Genomic DNA, 23,067 nt, shown 5'->3' with positions numbered 1-23,067 from the left:
AACCATCTGCACTTATGAATGAAAAACTTTCCGAGGTTAAGTAGACTTAAGTGGCATTTTATTTCATTAATTACATTGTTTTAAAAATAATTATTTTTAGATTTGATTGGCAACACAATTTAATCAGCCATTACTATTCTTCTCATCATATTTTAGTAAATGAACATGCTAAACAGACATGCTAACAACTGCAGCAGTTGGGAGTGACACATCATTAAGATAATTTTAACACAACAAAAGAGTTTATTTTACTTTATAACAGATGTTGAAACCAAAGTGCTGTACAAGATATATAAAACAGATTTAAAACGAGTTTTAAAAAAGATTAAAAAAAAAGATTTACACCCTCATTTAAAATATAAAGAATGCAAAGAGAACTTCAAAGAGGATTTAAACATCGAAATGGCGGATGAAGATCTAATGTGGAGGGGAAGACCATTCCAAAGCCTCGGAGCATCCACAGAGAAAGCCTGGCCTTTAGTCTTAAAATGTGAACGAGGAACTGAGAGTAATAACTGTCTGGATGATCGAAGGGATCTAGAAGCAGTGTACGGATGAGATCAAAAATATACTGAGGAGAAAGTCCATGCAAAGCCAAATAAAAAGCACAATTTTAAAATCAACACGGAACTTAACCAGTAACCAGTGAAGGGAACAAAGCACAGGTGTAATGTGTTCACGTTTTTTTAGTGCCAGTCAGTAATCTGGCTGCCGCATTTTGTACCAATTGCAAACGATCTACCAATTGCAAACCCGAATTACAATGATCCAACCTAGATGTTATAAAAATTTGAATAACAGTTTCAAGATCATTCTCAGAGAGCATCATCTTAATTCTAGCAATAGTTCTTAACTGAAAGAAATTGCTTTTCACAACAGCACTAATCTGCTTATCAAAACACAGTGTGGAATCAAAAACGTCACCAAGGTTTTTGACACTGTCACGCACATTAGAAGAGAGGGGACCAAGCTGACTGACAATGTCAGAGGACAGAGTTGATGGGCCAAATACTATTATTTCAGTTGTATCAGTTTAACTGTAAAAAGTTTTTCCATCCAGCATTTTGTCATGCAGACAGTCAAGGAAACTAGACACAGAGCAGCTATTATTTTTCACAGGAAGATGAAGCTGAGTGTCATCGGCATAGAAATTATATGATAAGTTGTGTCTCTTGATGATATGACCTAGAGGAAGCATGTATAAAGAAAAGAGAAGAGGACCCAAAATGGAACCCTGGGGAACACCATAGCAGATTTTAGCACAGGATGAGTTACACTTCCCTGCATTAAAAGAAAAAGTTTTCTCCTTGAGGTAAGAGGCGAACCACTCCAGCACAGGCCCCTGAAATCAGCTACATGGTTGAGTCATTGCAAATGGGGTGTCAAGATCTAAAATACAGCAAGATCCCGAATCAAAAGTGAGTAAGATATCATTTGTAACTAAGAGTTTAATAGTGCAACATAATTACATACAAAACTGCACATAAAATCAGTTATTTTACAATAAAATTAAATGTTCATCATACAGAAACTGTGTTTGAAATGTTAAGGCACTCTGTGATTCAGTACCAAGCATTTTATATAAGTAATGCGTCAATTATAACATTTTCATGATGTTGACTATAATTTACCCTAATCGAAGTGCACTCGTTATGATATAAGATTTCAAATAAAGTATGTTAAGTTTCTGATACACATTACATGATCACTTTGTGGTCACTGGGAATGGTAAAAAAGCCTTGATCTTGTCGAGGAGCAATGAAGGGTCTGCTATGAGTGAGTGCAGACTGGCCCTGCTGTAATACAGAGCAGACAGCAGCGCTGCAACAGACACTGAGAATAAGAGTGAATAAGAGGAGCGCTGTGACTGCGGCTCCGGTGCACAGCGTGTTTTCAGGGGCTCTGTGACTCGATCCCACTGAGACAGGATGGCCTGCCGTGCACCTTCCCATCGGCCCGGTCCATGCAAGCGAAACTGGTACGGGGTGCAGGGCCCAAAGATGATGTTCAGAGCCAGTCTAGGGTCTGTCAGGAGCAGCTTCAGGATAGATGGACGCACACCCACTTGTTTAGCCAACTCATCCATGTAGGGGATGTAGTCCACCTGGATGGTGTGTCTCTGGGCGGCCACATACCTGCATGACATTATGGTTAAGAGTCATGAAGATACACTTAAATTACATTTCTACATAACTGTAGAAATTGTGCAAATGCTGTGTTATATAGTCATGTGAGGTGAAGTGTGAAGAACCTTTTAGTCATTTCGTTCTCTTTTGCTTTAATGTCCTTCATCATTGCACTCATTGAAGGCAGTTTGCACTGTCCTAGTGAGCATATCACAGTTTGTTACATACAAAACACTGTGTACTTAATGTTCTGACTTCTGACATGTTCGTATATATCTTTAAAGTAAAACTGAAAGAATAATCATATCCTGAAAAATATTTTTTAAGTACTATGTCATCATACTGTAACTTTTAGAACTTAAAACCAACCCAAAAGGACGAAGACAAGACCATAAACAAGAAAAAGCCAATGTCTAATTGTCAAAAGTCTTTGATTAAGAGAAAATGCTCATGAAAAACTACATTACAACATTTTTTTGGTGATAGAAATTTTTTATAATAGTATAAGTAGACATTTTTGTTATTCTGAATTGTATGAATATGAACATATATTTTAAGAACAGCTCTTAGTTTTCTGTGTAGAAGATCAGCATCATGTTTCATACCTTTAAAAACACGTGTGGCCCAGCGCGCTTGCATCTCAGAGATGGGCATAATGGCTCCCAGAGGCTGGATCAGACCAATCATGGCTAAAGTTGGGCGCTCTAGTGCTGGGGGATACACATATTTGTACAGGGATACCTTGTTATTTGAGACAGGAATTACATGTGAAGACAGGAAGGGGAATGAGAAAGTGTATCCTGTGGCAAACACCACCAGATCAATGTCATCCTCAACTGTGCCATCCTCAAAAACCACACTTGATCCACGAAACTCTTGCACATTCAGCTTGACCGAGACAGTACCGGAGAGGATCCGGTTTGGTAAATCATCATTGACCATGGGATGTTGGCTGAAAACTCTGGGAAATAAACAAAAGCCAAAAATAGTACACCATGAAAAGGGTTAAAGGGTTAACACTTTCATGGACCAAAGTCAGCAGAGTCTTGTTTCCTTCAGTGTTCACAGTACCTGTGCGCAGGCTGCAGCCCATAGAGCTTGTGGTTGAACCGTTTATTGAGTCGTTTCTCACCCACATTGTTGATAAAACCAACAGGCAACATTTGAATAAGCCAACCACGCATTCTATTATTAAACATCATATCCGATGGAACACCATTGTCTCCAACACGATTTAGTATCCAAGATCCCTTTCGGGTGCTCAGATAAACCTAGAATTAAGGGAAAGTAAGTAAGGGAAACAATGTGGAATGCAGAGGCTGTAATAAGAGTATAATAATTCATATACTATAATTATTTAAACTGTAGTTGTGGCAAATCACCTGTTTGGCCATTCTGCTCAGCTCTACAGCAATATCTCCTCCAGAGTTCCCAATGCCAATCACAACTACCCTCTTCCCTCGCCAATCTTCAGGGTTTTTGTAGTCACGGCTGTGGAAGAATTTCCCCTTAAACGTGTCTATTCCTGTAATGCAATATATAGCTTATCTATATAATCCCTTAAATCTGCCATTGAATATTTTGGTAACGCTTTAGATTACAGCCCGGAAAGTACTGTGTAATTAAGAGGAATTTACAGTGTAACTTTCTGTAATTATAGTGTACCTATAAAGTACTTACATGTAAGTATAAGGGAACAATATGTAAAGTTTGGGGAATAACTTTACATATAAACAAATTTTTATACTAAAAATTTGTTTTTAGTATAAAAAATAAACAAATATTTATACTGTAAGTATTATAGAACTAAGGGGTACTTATTCTACTATAGTCTTTAGTCTTTATTGTCCTATAAGGATATTCTTTTTCACACATGTCATTGTTACATTCCATGCAGGATGTACACAGCCTCATACATGTAACGTATAACATATAACATATAACACCCCCCAATGGGTAGTGTCACGGGAGTTTGTTAAGTGCAGTGATTGCTGAGGGTATAAAACTTTTCTTAAAGTGCGCTTTTTTCTAGTCCAGGGCTCTGTATCTGCGGCCAGATGGGAGTAGGGTGAAGAACCGGTTCAGGGGATGGTCAGGGCTGCTTACTATGGTGCGTGCAAGGCGTGTGATGGCTGTGTCATTTGCATCAGTGAGGCTGGGGGTGGGAAGCTGTATTATCTTGGATGCTAAGTGTGAGATTTTAATGAGTTTGTTCTTGCTGATGACATTTAGTATGGTGAAGAAACAGGGGGAGCAGTAGAGTAGAAGGGGTTGGATGATGCTTTTGTAGAGTAGCAGAAGAAGATGGGGCGCAACATACAGTGATCTTAGTTTGCGTATTGCATACAGTCTCTGTTGTGCACGTTTCTGTGTAATGGTGACATGTTCATTGAAGTTAAGCTTATTGTCAATGGTGAGACCAAGATATTTGAAAGTGCTGACCTGTGCCACTGGTTGGCCATGTAGTGATGTGAGTGAGTCCAGGGGGTGATTTTGATGCATGAATAAGCAGTTCTTTTGTCTTGTCAATGTTGAGTTGGAGGTAGTTATCAGAGCACCACAGTGCAAAATCTGTGATGGACTGGTGGTAGGCTGTGATGGAACTGTTGTCTGTAAGTAGTCCTACTATGGCTGTGTCATCTGCATATTTGTAGTAAGTGGTGTTGGGTAGTGAACTCTGGCAGTCATTTGTGTAAAGTGTGTACAGGAAGGGACTGAGTACGCAACCTTGGGGGGTTCCAGTGTTGGTGATAATGGTTGATGATGTTGTAGTCCCTATTTTCACTGTCTGTGGCCTGTTGCTGAGAAAGTTGTTTATCCAGTGGATGAGGAGAGGGGTGATGAGTTGATGGCGCTGGATTGTATTGAATGCGGAGCTGAAGTCAACAAACAGAACTGAGGCAAAGTTATGGGAAATCTGGAGATGGTGAAGGAGGGAGTGGAGAAGGCATGCCACTGCGTCCTCTGTCCCCCTTTTCAGTCGGTATGCAAATTGGTATGGGTCCAATTGTGTGCTGACAGCAGGTAAGATGAGTTGTAGTATGATTTTCTCCATGCATTTCATGATTATTGGGGTGAGTGCGACCGGACGGAAGTGGTTGGGCTCTGAGGGGCGTGGTTTCGTGGGTACAGGTGTAATAGTTGATGTTTTCCAGAGGGTGGGTATTGTTGCTGTCCTGTAGGATTCCCAGAAGATGGAGTGGAAGATGGGAGAGAGCTCCATTGCGCAGCACTTCAGCACCTTTGCCGGGATGCCGTCTGGCCCAGGTGTCTTACCAACTTTGCACCTGGCCAGCTGCTGCTGCACATCCTCCTCTGTGAAGGGCGGGTGGTGAGGTTCATGGGAGGAAAGGGTTCTGAGAAGTTCCTCACAGGTGGAGGTGTGGTCATGGATGTCAAACCGGTTGAAGAAACTGTTCAGGGTGTTTGCAAGATGAAGAGGGTCCGAGCTTGGTTGGTGATGGTGGTTATGTTCTTGACCTGTAAGTTTCTTGATTCTCTGGAATCCTTGTTTTGTGTTCATGTTGCTAAACTCCTGCTCCAGTTTGTTTTTATATTGCATTTTGGCTCTGATGATGTCATTCTTTATTTGTCTGTTGAGTATTTTGAGAGTGGCCCAGTCTTTATTCCTGAATGCTGTCCGTTTTTCTTTAAGTGCATGTTTTATGTGGGGGGTAATCCAGGGTTTGGAGTTGGGGTATCTTTTGACAGTTCTGGTGGGGATGGTGGTGTGGATACAGAACTTGATGTAGTCAGTGATGGTGGATACCCTCTCGTCCAGTGTGCCCTGAAAAATACCCCAGTCCGTGCAGGCTAGAGAGCCCTGTAATTGCTCAATAGCGTCCTCCGACCAGAGGGTGACGCTGTGGGTTGTTGGTTTGATCCGTTTCAGTTCCGGTTTGTACTGCGGGAGGAGGAAGATGACGTTGTGGTCAGAGAAACCGAGTGGCGGGAAGGCACGTACGGTAAAGGCATCAGCAACATTGCCATAGCACAAGTCCAGAGTGTTCTCCTTCCTCGTTGGAACATCCACGAACTGGTGGAAGGATGGCAGAACATCGTTGAGTCTGCCGTTGTTAAAATCACCCAGGATAAACGCTGGAGCCTCCGGGTAGGCGGCTAGCATGTTGTTAGCGTTGTCGGCTACTAGTTCTGCTGCTACCCTAGCGTTGGCGCTCGGGCAGATGTAAACACAGGTGACAACCACCGTCTGGAATTCTCTCGGGAGGTGGAAGGGACGCAGGCTCAACGTCATCATCTCCACATCTGGTGTGCAGATCTTGTTGTGGATCTTGATGTTATCACACCATCTGTTGTTGACATAGATGCAGATCCCACCACCTCTCACTTTGCCTGACTGATGGGTCCTGTCAGCTCTTAGGATGGTGAAATGATCAAGGCTGACCTCGGACTCCGGGACCTCTTCATCCAGCCAGGTTTCGGTGAGCGCGATGATGCAGGCATCCCTGTAGCCTCTCTCCATGGAGCACTTGGCGTGCAGCAGGTCCATTTTGTTCCTGAGCGAACGAATGTTCGCTAGTATGATGGAAGGGAGGGGGGGCCTGAAGGGACGCTTTCGGAGTCTAGTTCTTACGCCTCCTCGTCTGCCTCTTCGCCTTGGTTTGATCTCCGGTGGGAGTGATGTTATGAGCGCGATCGCGATGAGTGTGTGTAAGTCCCTCATTCTTGACAATCAGTAAAACGATGGGTGGATAAAGACGCAGACACTAGTGAGAACTTCTCAAGACAAACGCTAGACACACTGGTACAAAACAAACCGACAGTAGACAGAGATGTGACGCCGCCATGGAACATTGACTGACTGTGTGTCGTCGCAGCAGAGCAAGCGCCGGAAATGCCGGATACTATTACTATTATGATACAACAATCTTACATTTGGGAGCAATTTAGCGAGAACATACACTGCGTACCTTTTTGTAATAATTGTGTACCAAGGCAATACATACTGTATAGGCTTTTTAAAAATGACAGGGTACATATCTATTTTTTTTTTTTTTGATAGCAAAAGTGCATATGTTTAAGTTTGGGCTAACATGTTTCAATGCAAGAAAAGCTAAGACTATTGCAATTTCTTTTTAATATACTGGGAAATATATCTGGTTTCATGTGGTTACAGGGTAAGTGGTGCTTGTATAATAAATAAAGGTTTCCGAGTCAGTGATATAAGATTGTGTATGTATTTTTACTGTACTTACCCTGTAACTACATGGAACAAGAGGGTAACAAGAACCACTTTAATTTACAGCCCGCAATGTCACACTTACCCTGTAACTACATGGAACAAGAGGGTAACAAGCACCACTTTAATTTACAGCCAATGAAATGCAATGTTTAATTTACCCCTTAGAAACGCAATGTCACACATACCCTGTAACAAGAGGGTAACGAGAACTACTTTAATTTACGGCCCGCAATGTCACACTTACCCTGTAACTACATGGAACAAGAGGGTAACAAGTACCACTACATGAAACAAGAGTATCTTTCCCCAATATTTAAGCAAAAGTTGCAATAGTTTTCGTTTTCAGTGCACTTTTGTTAAAAAGATTACTTTATAAATGCATAGATATGTACCCTGTCATTTTTAAAAAGCCTATACAGTATGCTGGTTCACCATTATTTCTAAAAGGTATGTTCTTGCTAAATTGCTCCCAAATGTAAGATTGTTATATCATAAAAGTAGAATAAGAACCCCTTAGTTCTCTAATACTTACAGTATAAATATTTTTATATGTTACCCCTTTATTCCCCAAACTTAAAATACTGTTCCCTTATACTTATATTGTAAGCACGTTATAGGTACACTATAATTACCGAAGGTAACGCTGTAAAATCGCTTTAATTACTCAGTACTTTCCGGGCTGTAATCTAAAGCGTTACCCATATTTTGTATATTATTGTAAACATCAAAATTAACAAATTAGTAAAATCATTAACTTATTGAATAATTTTAAAAGCTTGTTGAATCATTCTTTGCAAAACCTTGTAAACTTACTAATTATAAACAATATTTCTGCCTGAGATTCTGCTTAATGCTACAAAAGTTGTACAAGAGCTGTATAAGCCCTAATAACTCTTGTACAACTAAAGTTCACTATGAGTGTCCCAGTTTGGCTTTTATTGACTTTATGTTGTTGCACTTTGCACATAGACTGTGTTTGCTTAATCATCACATGTACTACACCTGGAAAGTCCTTTAGAGGGAGGTGAGGGTGACAGTGGTGACCGGTGCAGACCATCACAGCATCAAACACCTGTTTCTCTCTCCGACCATCCTTGGACTCCGTCTCTACATCCCACTGACCAGAGTGAGGGAAGTCTGGCCTTGGGTTAACATGAAGGACTTTTGTCTAAGAAACACAAAACATGAATTTCTGAACCTTTAGAAAAACCCCAAAACCTAAGATACAGTATATATGAGGTACAGTATATTTCTAACTTCACAGTTCACATAAGCTTTCAGGCCAGACCTGGAAACGGATGTGCCGTTTGAGCTGGAAGTGCTCAGCGTACATTCGGAAGTAGTCCATGATGAGGGAGTTGTGCATGTAGTTTGGGAAGTGGGCAGGGATGGGGAAATCACTGTAGCACATCATCTCCTTTGAAGTGTTGATAATCAATGAGTAGTAAATACTAGCACGATCTGGATCTGGATTTTCCTAAGATACAAAGACAAGAAGCAAACTGCATCAGTTTCTCGCAGCATCGTGTTTATTGATGGTCTGCATGCAATGAACTGTGCCTCAGGGTTCAGTGCTTGGACACCTTATTTTATTCATACAGTATGTAAAATTTCAGTGTACCCAATCATATAGACATATCTCACCTTAAACCTCCAAAGACCTCCAATGTCATCACTGGTCTCAAAACACACTGGCTCCAGGCCTTCATCCAGGCAGCATTTGATGCAGGTCAGCCCAGAGGTTCCTCCTCCAATCACAGCAACACGTTTAGCCATGATGATCCACAACTGTTAGACTTTTGGCAGATGCAGAGGATATAAAAAAATCGATTTTTGTAATTATTCCAAAGCATGAAACTATCCATCAGTGTTATTTCCATCAAATCTCAAATTCTGCATAGCACTCTATGGTAGAAATGAGTTCTTAAAAAAAATTGTCATGCGAAATTTTATTTCATAGCCAGCATTTTATGCAGACCTATTCATAATACATTATATATATATATATATATATATATATATATATATATATATATATATATGTTATGATTTGTGAAAGGTTTCACAAATCAGAATAGTGAAGTTAGGAACTCAGGGAAGGGTTAACTGACCAAAACTGCACTGTGACATTTTTCACCAATCTTAATAGTGAAGTTAGGCACCCAGACCAAAAACAGTGTGAAAATTTGTGACCGAATGCACTGGAAAAATTTTCACCAATCATAATAGTGAAGTTAGGCACTCGGGGAAAGGTTGACTGATCAAAACTGTACTGCGAAATATCACAAATCTAGCAGGTCAAGTCGCGAACGCCGATTTCGGACTGGACAAGCGCGTAACTTAGTTGCACGTTAATATTTTTTCCTTTTTTGAAAACGCTCAGAGAAAAAAAAATTAACTGCACGCACACCTGTTAATTTTTCCTTTGATTTGTCTGCTATTTATGCTGTTATGTCTGCTCATATAGTAGCCTACTCCCTGTACAGTCCTGTCATGCGAAGCTCCGGTTTGCTTTGTTCTCTGCCAAGTTTACCTGTGCCTGTTCATTAAACGTTGTTCTGATCTGTCTTTGCTTTTTATGTTTTATTTATTATACTTAAAATAAATTTGTGTATTCGTATATTTAGTTTTTTTTCTTTTTTTCCATAAATGTATGACTTTTGGAAGTGCAATTTGATTATATGCAGTTTTAATAAAGAATTAGCTAACCCTTAATGTCATTTTTACTCTCCAAAGTGTGTTAGGCCCATAACTAATAATACGGATAAACAATATTTAAAATGTATATACTTATCTAACTGACTAATTAAAAATGAACCACAAAACATAACATGCCAAATGGGGGATATCTAGCATAAACAATTGTCAGAACGTCGTCTCTCAGTTGCTGAATATCGCGCAACATGATAAACTGTCATCTCTTACAATTCTACGTTGCTACAATGTTGCGAGGCGACGTTGCCGTAGAAGAAATGCAACGTGCCACAGACGTAAATTGCTGGGTTGAACTTGTCACTTTTGACACTTTTTAAGAATGACATAATTCACAAGCCAGCGCACCTCGGTGTTATAAACATAGGAAATCTGTATTTCAAACCACACAAACTATCTTTTACTGCGGCGTGTAACCGTCTGTATTTGTGAAATCGACTAGCTAAAGCTCTAACAACAAGAACATACTGTACGGACAAATAAATCGAGTCAGATTCGGAAAAACAAACAGCTCGTTACGTAAACACGCCTGTCCCGTAAAAACGACAATGGAGTGATATTATATTAGTGTCAATAAAAAGTTTGTGGAGAACCATCTCACCGAGCGTGAAGCAGTTGAAGCAGTGACCGCAGAAGTTTATAGATGTTGTTCACTCCACACAAACACTTCTCACCACACCCCATACTGTAGAGATAAAAGAGGCGGGGATTCATGGCCGTTAATCTGGTCAATAACGTTGAATTAGTTAAATAAGGTTAACAAATATTAAGTGTTGGATCGTAGTCGTACATTGTAAACTTCTATATAGGCAACTGTTTTTTTGTGTAGACGTGCATAGATGCATGAAAATACTCCATGCTTAGGCTATTGTATGGAAATTATATTTGGGTTTTCTAGCACTTTCATGTCCCAAGGAATACATATTATTACATGCTCCTTCCTATCTCTCACTCTGACTTACTTTCTCCTTATATTCCCCCTCGAACTCTCCGATCTTCTGGCTGTGAACTCTTCTGTGAGCCGAGATTTCGTCTTTCATCTATGGGTGGCAGGTCTTTTTCCGTTATAGCCCTAAGCTATGGAACTCTCTTCCCCTGGCTCTTAGGACAACAACCAAGCTGCATTAATTTAAGTCTAAACTCAAAACTCATTTGTTTCAACAGTATTATCAGTCATGACATGTTTTTTTATTTTTTTATTCACAACTCTGTATTACAGTCATAATGTTAATTATACCATTATTCTTTTGCATCTTTACTTCAACATGCCCGCACCTTCCATGCTGTCTGGAAATAGTGTTCTTTTTTGTTCCTGGTTTTGTTTAGTCTGTATTCCAAATGTAATGCCATATGCACCTGCAATCGCTCATTTTCTTGGACTGGGCAAATGTCTATTGTCCATTTATGTGTTAACTGATTGTTTGTTCTTTACTGTTTACTGTTATTGTTATTGTGAAGCGTCCTTGAGCTTGGGAAAGGCGCTATATAAATTAAACTTATTATTATTAATTTATGTTAGCCTATACGAAGGTCACATTAAAACTGTTGTAAACGTGTTTACCTTTCTTTTATCAAAATTTTAAATTAAAATTGATAGACCTAGACATTGATAATGACTACAACATCTATAATTCTTTATAAATAGCCTACTGCATAAGAGTCTTCGTCTTTTTGAGCTGTTCATCATCACGAAATGACACTATTGCCAGACTCAGGCTTCTCCAGCGATTGTTTTATTTAAAAGTATATATTAAAAGAATAATAAAATGCTGCTACTTTACTTATGTGATGATTGTCAAAAGATAACACTATTTCTATCAAAAAGATGATTATTTGGGAATTTGGCAGAGCACTTGTTATGACAGATATAAGAAGACAAAAAAGACACATTTAGACCACAAAGGTAAAGTTTCATTTTAATTTTAAAAAGTTTTAAAGATTTAAAATATAACGGGTATTATAAATGATAATGAGTTCCAAGAATTAAATAATAAGGTTAAAGAAGTGCAAATTCAAAACAGAGCTACCCAAAAATCAAATATGGGTTTTCTATGGGATACAAGAAACAGATGGGTTTCTCAGGGAGAGTGGGATCTTCTTTTGCATTGTCATAATGGCAAAAATCACTGCAGCCCCTCCTGACAGGCCCAGCCAAAAGAACAAACTGAAGGATGGAGGTTCTGGAATGGGCCGTGTCTTCATGGGTTTGGCCACACGTTCCCATTGGGTAAGAATAGCTTGACGGGCACCTCTCCAATACCCTGGTCCGCTTAGCCGAAACTGGTAGGGAGTATAGGGGCTGAAGAAAGCCCTCAGTCCCACAGCAGGGTCCCTCAGGAGCAGCCAGGCAATGTTGGGACAGACGCCCACTTCCTTTGCTATTGTGTCTAGGTAAGGGATATAGTCCACTTGAAGGGCAGCCAGCTTAGGACAGGGGTAACTGTAGAGAGATAGCAGAGATTTCAAAACGAACATAGATTATTTGTCAAACCAAAACCTATTTGGAATTACCATCGAGGTAAATAAATTATTACCTTTTTAAATTTGCTTTTATGTCCTTCTCAATTATTTTATCCATTTTATCGGCTGGAGGAAGATGGTTTAGTCCTTGAAGAACAGGAGAATTAATACATGAAAAACGTTTTCAAAACATAATCATATATAAATGATTAAATCATATAAGAAGGTCACGTTAAACTGTCTTGGAAACTTGTGCTTTTATAATAATAAAAAAATGTATATACAGATTTATTGGTAACACTTTACAATAAGGTCCCATTAGTTAATTAACTAACATTGACTAACAATTAGAAATACATTTTTTACAGTATACTTATTAATCTATATAAAATATATTTAATAATTTAATAGAATATTTAAAAAACAATAACAATAAATAACTAAGCAAGCAGTGCATCATAGCATATTAATCCAGAGCAACAGACAAAGCAGCACAGCATAATGAGATATAAGGAGAGATCAGTCACTAAGGCAGGGAGTTCATCAGTCTTACAGCCTCTGGAAAGAAGCTGCATTTGAGCCTTGTTGTTCTGGGTTTAATGCTTCTTAGCCTCCTGCCTGAGGCGAGGAGGGGGTTGAACTGTTCGTTTGCTGGGTGGATGGAGGCTGCTATGAGTTTTTTTTTTGTTGAGTTATTAGATTTGACCACCCTCTGCAATGCCTTCTTGTCAGCAGCAGAACAGTTCCCGTACCAGGCAGTGATAGAAAAGGTGAGTGTACTCTCCACCACACACCCGTGAAATGCTACTAGAGCTGGAGTGAGGAGACCAGCCTGCTTCAACCGCCTAAGAAAATAGGCGTTGATGAGCCTTTTTTTATAATGCTGGCTGTGTCAACCCTAATATGCTTGAAACCAGAGACCATTTCCACAGCTGTTCCTCCAAAGAAGAGTAGAGAGGGGGTGAAACCTCTCCTCTTAAAGTCCACGACCATCTCCTTCGTCTTCCCCACAGAGGTTGTTTACTCTACACCAGTCCACAAGTTCTTTCACCTCCTGTCTGTATAAGGACTCATAGTTGTGGGATATCAATCCCATCACAACTGTGTCATCAGCAAACTTCACAATATGATTGCCCGGATATTTAGCCGAGCAGTCATATGATAATAGTGTGTACCGCTCAGGACACATCCCTGGGGGGAGCCGGTGTTAAGGATGATAGGTGAAGATGAAATGCCATGGACTTTAACAGTCTGTGGCCTATTAATTAACAAAGCAACAAAGTGATGGTTTCAATCCAAGCAGCAGTAGTTTATTGACTAGAGTCTGCGGGACAATTGCAGAGTGGCTGACCGATGAAACTGCAGCCGATGCAGACCAGTTCTTCCTGTAAGCATACAGATGGGGGTCAGTAGTTATTACCCTACAGCTTGTGTCAAAATGATTGATGGTGACCTTTGACCTTGCCCCTCCCCTTGCCCTTCCTGTTTCCGGGGTCATGGATTAACCTTTGACCTACCCCTCCCGTTTTCCGGGGTTGATGGATTAACCTTTGACCTAGCCCTTCCCGTTTCCGGGATTGATGGATTAACCTTTGCCCTAATGAGCGTTCGATCATTTGGTTGACAGAAAGTTTTGACAGGTTGTTTTGGTGTATTCGTATATTTAGTTTTTTTTCTTTTTTTCCATAAATGTATGACTTTTGGAAGTGCAATTTGATTATATGCAGTTTTAATAAAGAATTAGCTAACCCTTAATGTCATTTTTACTCTCCAAAGTGTGTTAGGCCCATAACTAATAATACGGATAAACAATATTTAAAATGTATATACTTATCTAACATCTGACTAATTAAAAATGAACCACAAAACATAACATGCCAAATGGGGGATATCTAGCATAAACAATTGTCAGAACGTCGTCTCTCAGTTGCTGAATATCGCGCAACATGATAAACTGTCATCTCTTACAATTCTACGTTGCTACAATGTTGCGAGGCGACGTTGCCGTAGAAGAAATGCAACGTGCCACAGACGTAAATTGCTGGGTTGAACTTGTCACTTTTGACACTTTTTAAGAATGACATAATTCACAAGCCAGCACACCTCGGTGTTATAAACATAGGAAATCTGTATTTCAAACCACACAAACTATCTTTTACTGCGGCGTGTAACCGTCTGTATTTGTGAAATCGACTAGCTAAAGCTCTAACAACAAGAACATACTGTACGGACAAATAAATCGAGTCAGATTCGGAAAAACAAACAGCTCGTTACGTAAACACGCCTGTCCCGTAAAAACGACAATGGAGTGATATTATATTAGTGTCAATAAAAAGTTTGTGGAGAACCATCTCACCGAGCGTGAAGCAGTTGAAGCAGTGACCGCAGAAGTTTATAGATGTTGTTCACTCCACACAAACACTTCTCACCACACCCCATACTGTAGAGATAAAAGAGGCGGGGATTCATGGCCGTTAATCTGGTCAATAACGTTGAATTAGTTAAATAAGGTTAACAAATATTAAGTGTTGGATCGTAGTCGTACATTGTAAACTTCTATATAGGCTACTGTTTTTTTGTGTAGACGTGCATAGATGCATGAAAATACTCCATGCTTAGGCTATTGTATGGAAATTATATTTGGGTTTTCTAGCACTTTCATGTCCCAAGGAATACATATTATTACATGCTCCTTCCTATCTCTCACTCTGACTTACTTTCTCCTTATATTCCCCCTCGAACTCTCCGATCTTCTGGCTGTGAACTCTTCTGTGAGCCGAGATTTCGTCTTTCATCTATGGGTGGCAGGTCTTTTTCCGTTATAGCCCTAAGCTATGGAACTCTCTTCCCCTGGCTCTTAGGACAACAACCAAGCTGCATTAATTTAAGTCTAAACTCAAAACTCATTTGTTTCAACAGTATTATCAGTCATGACATGTTTTTTTATTTTTTTATTCACAACTCTGTATTACAGTCATAATGTTAATTATACCATTATTCTTTTGCATCTTTACTTCAACATGCCCGCACCTTCCATGCTGTCTGGAAATAGTGTTCTTTTTGTTCCTGGTTTTGTTTAGTCTGTATTCCAAATGTAATGCCATATGCACCTGCAATCGCTCATTTTCTTGGACTGGGCAAATGTCTATTGTCCATTTATGTGTTAACTGATTGTTTGTTCTTTACTGTTTACTGTTATTGTTATTGTGAAGCGTCCTTGAGCTTGGGAAAGGCGCTATATAAATTAAACTTATTATTATTAATTTATGTTAGCCTATACGAAGGTCACATTAAAACTGTTGTAAACGTGTTTACCTTTCTTTTATCAAAATTTTAAATTAAAATTGATAGACCTAGACATTGATAATGACTACAACATCTATAATTCTTTATAAATAGCCTACTGCATAAGAGTCTTCGTCTTTTTGAGCTGTTCATCATCACGAAATGACACTATTGCCAGACTCAGGCTTCTCCAGCGATTGTTTTATTTAAAAGTATATATTAAAAGAATAATAAAATGCTGCTACTTTACTTATGTGATGATTGTCAAAAGATAACACTATTTCTATCAAAAAGATGATTATTTGGGAATTTGGCAGAGCACTTGTTATGACAGATATAAGAAGACAAAAAAGACACATTTAGACCACAAAGGTAAAGTTTCATTTTAATTTTAAAAAGTTTTAAAGATTTAAAATATAACGGGTATTATAAATGATAATGAGTTCCAAGAATTAAATAATAAGGTTAAAGAAGTGCAAATTCAAAACAGAGCTACCCAAAAATCAAATATGGGTTTTCTATGGGATACAAGAAACAGATGGGTTTCTCAGGGAGAGTGGGATCTTCTTTTGCATTGTCATAATGGCAAAAATCACTGCAGCCCCTCCTGACAGGCCCAGCCAAAAGAACAAACTGAAGGATGGAGGTTCTGGAATGGGCCGTGTCTTCATGGGTTTGGCCACACGTTCCCATTGGGTAAGAATAGCTTGACGGGCACCTCTCCAATACCCTGGTCCGCTTAGCCGAAACTGGTAGGGAGTACAGGGGCCGAAGAAAGCCCTCAGTCCCACAGCAGGGTCCCTCAGGAGCAGCCAGGCAATGTTGGGACAGACGCCCACTTCCTTTGCTATTGTGTCTAGGTAAGGGATATAGTCCACTTGAAGGGCAGCCAGCTTAGGACAGGGGTAACTGTAGAGAGATAGCAGAGATTTCAAAACGAACATAGATTATTTGTCAAACCAAAACCTATTTGGAATTACCATCGAGGTAAATAAATTATTACCTTTTTAAATTTGCTTTTATGTCCTTCTCAATTATTTTATCCATTTTATCGGCTGGAGGAAGATGGTTTAGTCCTTGAAGAACAGGAGAATTAATACATGAAAAACGTTTTCAAAACATAATCATATATAAATGATTAAATCATATAAGAAGGTCACGTTAAACTGTCTTGGAAACTTGTGCTTTTATAATAATAAAAAAATGTATATACAGATTTATTGGTAACACTTTACAATAAGGTCCCATTAGTTAATTAACTAACATTGACTAACAATTAGAAATACATTTTTTACAGTATACTTATTAATCTATATAAAATATATTTAATAATTTAATAGAATATTTAAAAAACAATAACAATAAATAACTAAGCAAGCAGTGCATCATAGCATATTAATCCAGAGCAACAGACAAAGCAGCACAGCATAATGAGATATAAGGAGAGATCAGTCACTAAGGCAGGGAGTTCATCAGTCTTACAGCCTCTGGAAAGAAGCTGCATTTGAGCCTTGTTGTTCTGGGTTTAATGCTTCTTAGCCTCCTGCCTGAGGCGAGGAGGGGGTTGAACTGTTCGTTTGCTGGGTGGATGGAGGCTGCTATGAGTTTTTTTTTTGTTGAGTTATTAGATTTGACCACCCTCTGCAATGCCTTCTTGTCAGCAGCAGAACAGTTCCCGTACCAGGCAGTGATAGAAAAGGTGAGTGTACTCTCCACCACACACCCGTGAAATGCTACTAGAGCTGGAGTGACGAGACCAGCCTGCTTCAACCGCCTAAGAAAATAGGCGTTGATGAGCCTTTTTTTATAATGCTGGCTGTGTCAACCCTAATATGCTTGAAACCAGAGACCATTTCCACAGCTGTTCCTCCAAAGAAGAGTAGAGAGGGGGTGAAACCTCTCCTCTTAAAGTCCACGACCATCTCCTTCGTCTTCCCCACAGAGGTTGTTTACTCTACACCAGTCCACAAGTTCTTTCACCTCCTGTCTGTATAAGGACTCATAGTTGTGGGATATCAATCCCATCACAACTGTGTCATCAGCAAACTTCACAATATGATTGCCCGGATATTTAGCCGAGCAGTCATATGATAATAGTGTGTACCGCTCAGGACACATCCCTGGGGGGAGCCGGTGTTAAGGATGATAGGTGAAGATGAAATGCCATGGACTTTAACAGTCTGTGGCCTATTAATTAACAAAGCAACAAAGTGATGGTTTCAATCCAAGCAGCAGTAGTTTATTGACTAGAGTCTGCGGGACAATTGCAGAGTGGCTGACCGATGAAACTGCAGCCGATGCAGACCAGTTCTTCCTGTAAGCATACAGATGGGGGTCAGTAGTTATTACCCTACAGCTTGTGTCAAAATGATTGATGGTGACCTTTGACCTTGCCCCTCCCCTTGCCCTTCCTGTTTCCGGGGTCATGGATTAACCTTTGACCTACCCCTCCCGTTTTCCGGGGTTGATGGATTAACCTTTGACCTAGCCCTTCCCGTTTCCGGGATTGGATTAACCTTTGCCCTAATGAGCGTTCGATCATTTGGTTGACAGAAAGTTTTGACAGGTTGTTTTGATGGATGATTTGACTCTTTGACCGAGGTGTATAAATATGTCATTGTTTTGGGTTTGATGGTGCCAGATGTTTTTTGAAATCCGGGGTTCCCTCCCACCCACTCTCACAATGCTAAAAAAGATCACAGATCGTGTGACACGATCCCTCCCACAAATATCTCTTAAAAGTGTATAAAATATCTTTTAACTAAAAAAGATTGCAGTGTGTGTGTGTGTGTGTGTGTGTGTGTGTGTGTCTGTGGTTGTGGCTGTTTGTGTCTGTGTGACAGTCGGGCAAAATAACATTGTTCATTCAAAATAAATACCTAACAGAACCAATCATTTCAAAACAGAAATCATTCAACATGTTTTAGAGCGATGAAATAAAATGATCTTACTTTTTCAGCCGGTTGAAAAAAGCTCTAAGATGTCCACACATTTAAGTTGTAAAAATCCCCCGAGTTGATTCTCTCTCACCAGCATCTGTCAGTGTCTCTGAATGTGACACATGATATCACCACATTCCTGAGCTCATTGCTGGGAGTGAGAAAAAGAGATTTTCTAATAATGTTGTATATTTCACACTGGCTAGAGTTGAAAAACATTGATCTTTAAAACTATATAAATGAAATGTTTATAAAATAAATATATTACTAAATAACTAAAGTTACATTGATCTTCAAAACTATATAAATGAAATGTTTATAAAATAAATATCTTACTAAATAACTAAAGTTACATTGATCTTTAAAACTATATAAATGAAATGTTTATAAAATAAATATCTTACTAAATAACTAAAGCTACATTGATCTTTAAAACGATATAAATGAAATGTTTATAAAATAAATATCTTACTAAATAACTAAAGTTACATTGATCTTTAAAACTATATAAATGAAATGTTTATAAAATATTTAACACTAACATCCTGTTCATTAAAAAATCTTATTAAATTACTGAAGTTGAAAAGCATTCACTTCTTTAAAAGTATATAAATTAAATATTAAAATAAAATAAATACACATCTTACTGATCCAGATATTTTAAAAACCACAAAAGACATAAAAATCATACATCAATCATTATGTTTTAGAGAGATGAAATAAAAAATGATCTTACTTTTTCAGCAGGTTGAAAAAAGCTCTAAGATGTCCACACATTTAAGTTGTAAAAATCCCATAATGTTTCCAGGAGTGTTTCACCCGATCACACAGGCATATGACAGGCTCTCTGAACGTGCACGATATCACCACATTCCTGAGCTCATTGCTGGGAGTGAGAAAAAGAGATATAATGTTGTATATTTCACACTGGCTAGAGTTGAAAAATATTGATCTTTAAAACTATATAAATGAAATGTTTATAAAATAAATATCTTACTAAATAACTAAAGTTACATTGATCTTTAAAACTATATAAATGAAATGCTTATAAAATATACAATATCATCCTAGTTGTAATACAAAAAGAGCACAGAGCTGCCATTGTGTCTGTTAGTGTCTGTGTGTGTGTGTGTGTGTGTGTGTGTGACAGTGGGGCAAAATAACATTGTTCATTTAAAATTATATAAAGCAGATAAAACCATCTATTTCACCATGTTGAAAAAACATGTGTTTTTCACCTTAACTATTTCACTTCCCTGCACGCTTGACCGGGGGTGTTGTGTGTATGTGTGTTTGTTTATGTACTGGGCAATGAGCCTGAGAAACAGATGCCATTATCATTTTATTACGCTTTGAAAAATACAGCTGGTGAACATATCAGTGACTGTCCTAACGTTAAAACATCTCTGAATCCTGAAAACCTCTAAGTCAGGGGGCCCGGGCGCGGGCTTATCTGTGTGTGTGTGTGTGTGTGTGTGTGTGTGTGTTACATGAGACCCCTCCAAGTGAGGACAATATGTATCATATATTTCACACTAAAGTTGAAAAACATTATGCTCTATATAAATGAAATGGTTATAAAATTTACATCTAGTAATTTACAAATATATTATTTCACACTAACTTAAGTTGAAAAACATTTTTCATTTAAAAGTATATTAATAAAATGCTTTTATCGTTAATTTTTTAAATAAATAACTAAAGTTATTATTTTAGATAAAAATCATCCGACATGTTTTATAGATTAGAAGAATACATACAGGTTATGAACGGGTGTCAAAAATAAAATCATCTTACTTTTTCCAGCCGGTTGACGAAGTAGTTCCTAAGATGTCCATACATTTAAAGTTGAAAAGATCCCACAAGTAATTCTCTCTCCCCCTCGCTTGACAGGCATGCATTGTCTGTGTGTGTGTGTGTGTGTGTCTTTTCAGCGGTCAGAACGAGACATTGCATGTGTTCGATTAGTGTTAATCTTATTTCATAGTATAATCATTAAAAGTTTAAATTATATCTTTTAAAAATACAAGATATTTTAAATTAAATTAATTCATAAAACAAATATGCTACATCGTGGAAAAACTTGACTATATTTTTTATTTATCAGGGTACATGTAAAGAACTTTGAAATTTGGGGGTCTCACAAGTCATCTCACACATTGTGTGAAATGTTCAATAATTCCTCAAGTAGTATCTGTGCGAAAATCACCACATAGGCCTATAGTGCGACAGCACCAATGAAGACATTTAGAATCTGTGATGCCTCAGGCCAGCCCCCATTAGCTTCAGGATAGAGGGTGACAGAGCAGATGAGTCTCTGTGCATCGTGTAACTACACTAACACTGCTAACACCTTTCCAGAGCCAAAATTTTGTTCGTACTAAGATTATTTCAAATCATAATTGTAAAAGTTTAAATATTTTAAAATGAAAAGATGGTTTAAATGAAATCTTTATAGTTTTAATACATTCGTATCGTCTATTTATCTTTTAGAAGATTACTGTAAGGATTTTGTTTAACAGTGACCTAAAGTATAATTTTTATTAATATAGCCGTAATGATTTTTGTACTGTAACAGCATATTCTACCGTGTACACCTGAAAGCTGCATTTTTACATTTTCAAAATAAATAAAAATAAGTAATTTAATATAATTTCTAAGGTGTTTTGCGGCTCCATAAAATCTCTATTTTAAAATTAAATTATTATAAATAAAGTATATAACTCAATGAATAATAACACATATGCTACTAAAATGTATTCATACAAATTAAACATAGTTTTATCTTAATTAATATATTTATAAATATAAATTTTATATATAAATTACATCTATAATTATAAAAAAAACTCCTTACATTTTCATAGAACTGAAGAAGTAGTAGAATCTAGATCTATGCAATGATAAAAAACAATTCAAAAAGCAAATAGTTTAAGTTGTGATAAACAAACAAAGCCCTCCCAGATCCTTCAGTGATAAGCTACAGGGTGAGATGAAGCTTCAGACCCGCACAGAGACGGAGGAGTTACATGCCAGATGAGCCTCTGGGGCACAATTATGTCACAGCGTATGCAATGCTAGTCTGCTTTTCAGAGGTTTATTCAAATTAAATTCATTTAAAAGTATAATCTTAAAAGTTTAAATTAGATCTTTTAAAATTAAAAGACTGTCTAAATCAAATCTTTAAAGTTTTATTAAAATCATATCTTCTATTTATCTTCTTAGAAGACTTCTGTATGATATAAATGATTTGCATAAAGATATTATTTTTACTAAACATCGTTTGTTCAAAAATCAAATAAAAATGTTATAAATCAAGAACCGTCCTTTGGCATCTTAGATCTTATTTCAAATAGCATGCGACATGAAACATGTTGTCAAAGTTTGTCACAATGTTTTTGTTTTAAAAGAAATCCCAGGACTCTACATTGCTCTTATTTAGATTAAGTTGTATCATTTAGAAAATCACCACACATTTTCAGAGACGCTGCATAAGTAAAGTTTGTCTTGAGCGAATATTTTAATTTTACTCGTCTTAATTCAAAGTATGATCTTACTTTTTCTGCTGTAGCTATGACCTATTGTACGTATAAGATATATCATATTTACTTTTCTTGCATCTCTCAAACTATCCTTATTCATTGTGGAAAGCACACAGGGTGAAACCCTTCACTGAGAATATACTATCGGTTATCTACTCAAAATATATGTAGAATTTTCAAATGCTAGCATTTGTTGATGCGACAGGCTGTCTGTTGGCCGCATGAACAGACTTTGGGGAGAGCTGATGAGACTATAGCAGAAAGCATGCCCCCTTTGACCTCCTCGATTCAAACGCATAGTGCTCTCTAGCGCCACGCTTTTTCAAATGCGTGTTGCAACTACGGTAACCGTTATGTGCCAAGAAGCTACGACATGTCATCCAATAGCACTTCATCGAGTTTAACTATACACGTTCTACCGCTATGCTGCCTATTTAATGAATTGCACAACCACGGAATGAAAAAGCTTGTAATTTAGACCGTAACATTGACTTACCTGTCGAGAAGAAAGCAGGCAACTTCTCCTTCATTAGCTCTATCCACCTGGGAAAAGATATCCCGATATTTACCCTAGTTTTGAATTTGCCGGACACGTTTCACTTTAAATAATGTTTTTTAAGCTTTATTATGGGATTGTATTATGAAGTGCTGTGCAATCTTTCAAATTTGCCGGGGGAGTGACAAGCGCCTCTCACTGACCTCCTTGTGCCCCTTTCAGATGGTTTCAGTCAGCCGGCTCTGAACGAAAACGTGTTGTAGAAACGCGTTGAGGTAGTCTAGTGCTTTTTGTACCTCTCCGC

At 38.1% G+C, this 23,067-nt stretch overlaps 2 protein-coding genes across 5 annotated transcripts in view; both read right to left on the bottom strand.

Moving 5' to 3' along the window:
- Positions 1-1,532: 1,532 nt before the first annotated feature.
- Positions 1,533-12,752, bottom strand: LOC130096113 (flavin-containing monooxygenase 5-like). 3 transcript variants are annotated; one of them, XM_056262763.1, is made up of 10 exons: positions 12,576-12,749; positions 12,069-12,481; positions 8,974-9,117; positions 8,618-8,806; positions 8,332-8,497; positions 3,509-3,651; positions 3,198-3,397; positions 2,732-3,087; positions 2,252-2,324; positions 1,533-2,135 (listed from the first exon to the last, which is right to left on the bottom strand). In XM_056262763.1, exons 3-10 carry the CDS (start codon positions 9,103-9,105, stop codon positions 1,706-1,708), a joined length of 1,689 nt encoding a protein of 562 aa, XP_056118738.1. In that variant the 5' UTR covers positions 9,106-9,117; positions 12,069-12,481; positions 12,576-12,749; the 3' UTR covers positions 1,533-1,705. The 3 variants fall into 3 exon arrangements, with proteins under 3 accessions (XP_056118738.1, XP_056118740.1, XP_056118741.1); XM_056262765.1 differs by lacking the exons at positions 12,069-12,481; positions 12,576-12,749 and adding an exon at positions 10,643-10,723 and having other exon boundaries at positions 8,974-9,125; XM_056262766.1 differs by lacking the exon at positions 2,252-2,324 and having other exon boundaries at positions 1,895-2,135; positions 12,576-12,752.
- Positions 12,753-16,247: 3,495 nt separating this feature from the next.
- si:dkey-239i20.4 overlaps positions 16,248-23,067 on the bottom strand; it is a 40,922-nt gene continuing 34,102 nt past the window's right edge. For both annotated transcript variants that reach the window (XM_056262762.1, XM_056262761.1), the window contains 2 exons: positions 16,790-16,862; positions 16,248-16,695 (listed from right to left, as the gene is read on the bottom strand). In XM_056262762.1, the coding sequence (XP_056118737.1) occupies positions 16,305-16,695; positions 16,790-16,862 (464 nt within the window). In that variant the 3' untranslated portion in view covers positions 16,248-16,304. The remainder of the gene's footprint in view (positions 16,696-16,789; positions 16,863-23,067) is intronic.

The sequence above is a fragment of the Rhinichthys klamathensis genome, unplaced genomic scaffold, assembly GCF_029890125.1.
Source record: "Rhinichthys klamathensis goyatoka isolate OS25496 unplaced genomic scaffold, OSU_Roscu_1.1 h1tg000196l_1, whole genome shotgun sequence".
NCBI classification, from domain to species: Eukaryota; Metazoa; Chordata; class Actinopteri; order Cypriniformes; family Leuciscidae; genus Rhinichthys; species Rhinichthys klamathensis.
This window is presented reverse-complemented; position numbering and strand designations above follow the sequence as displayed.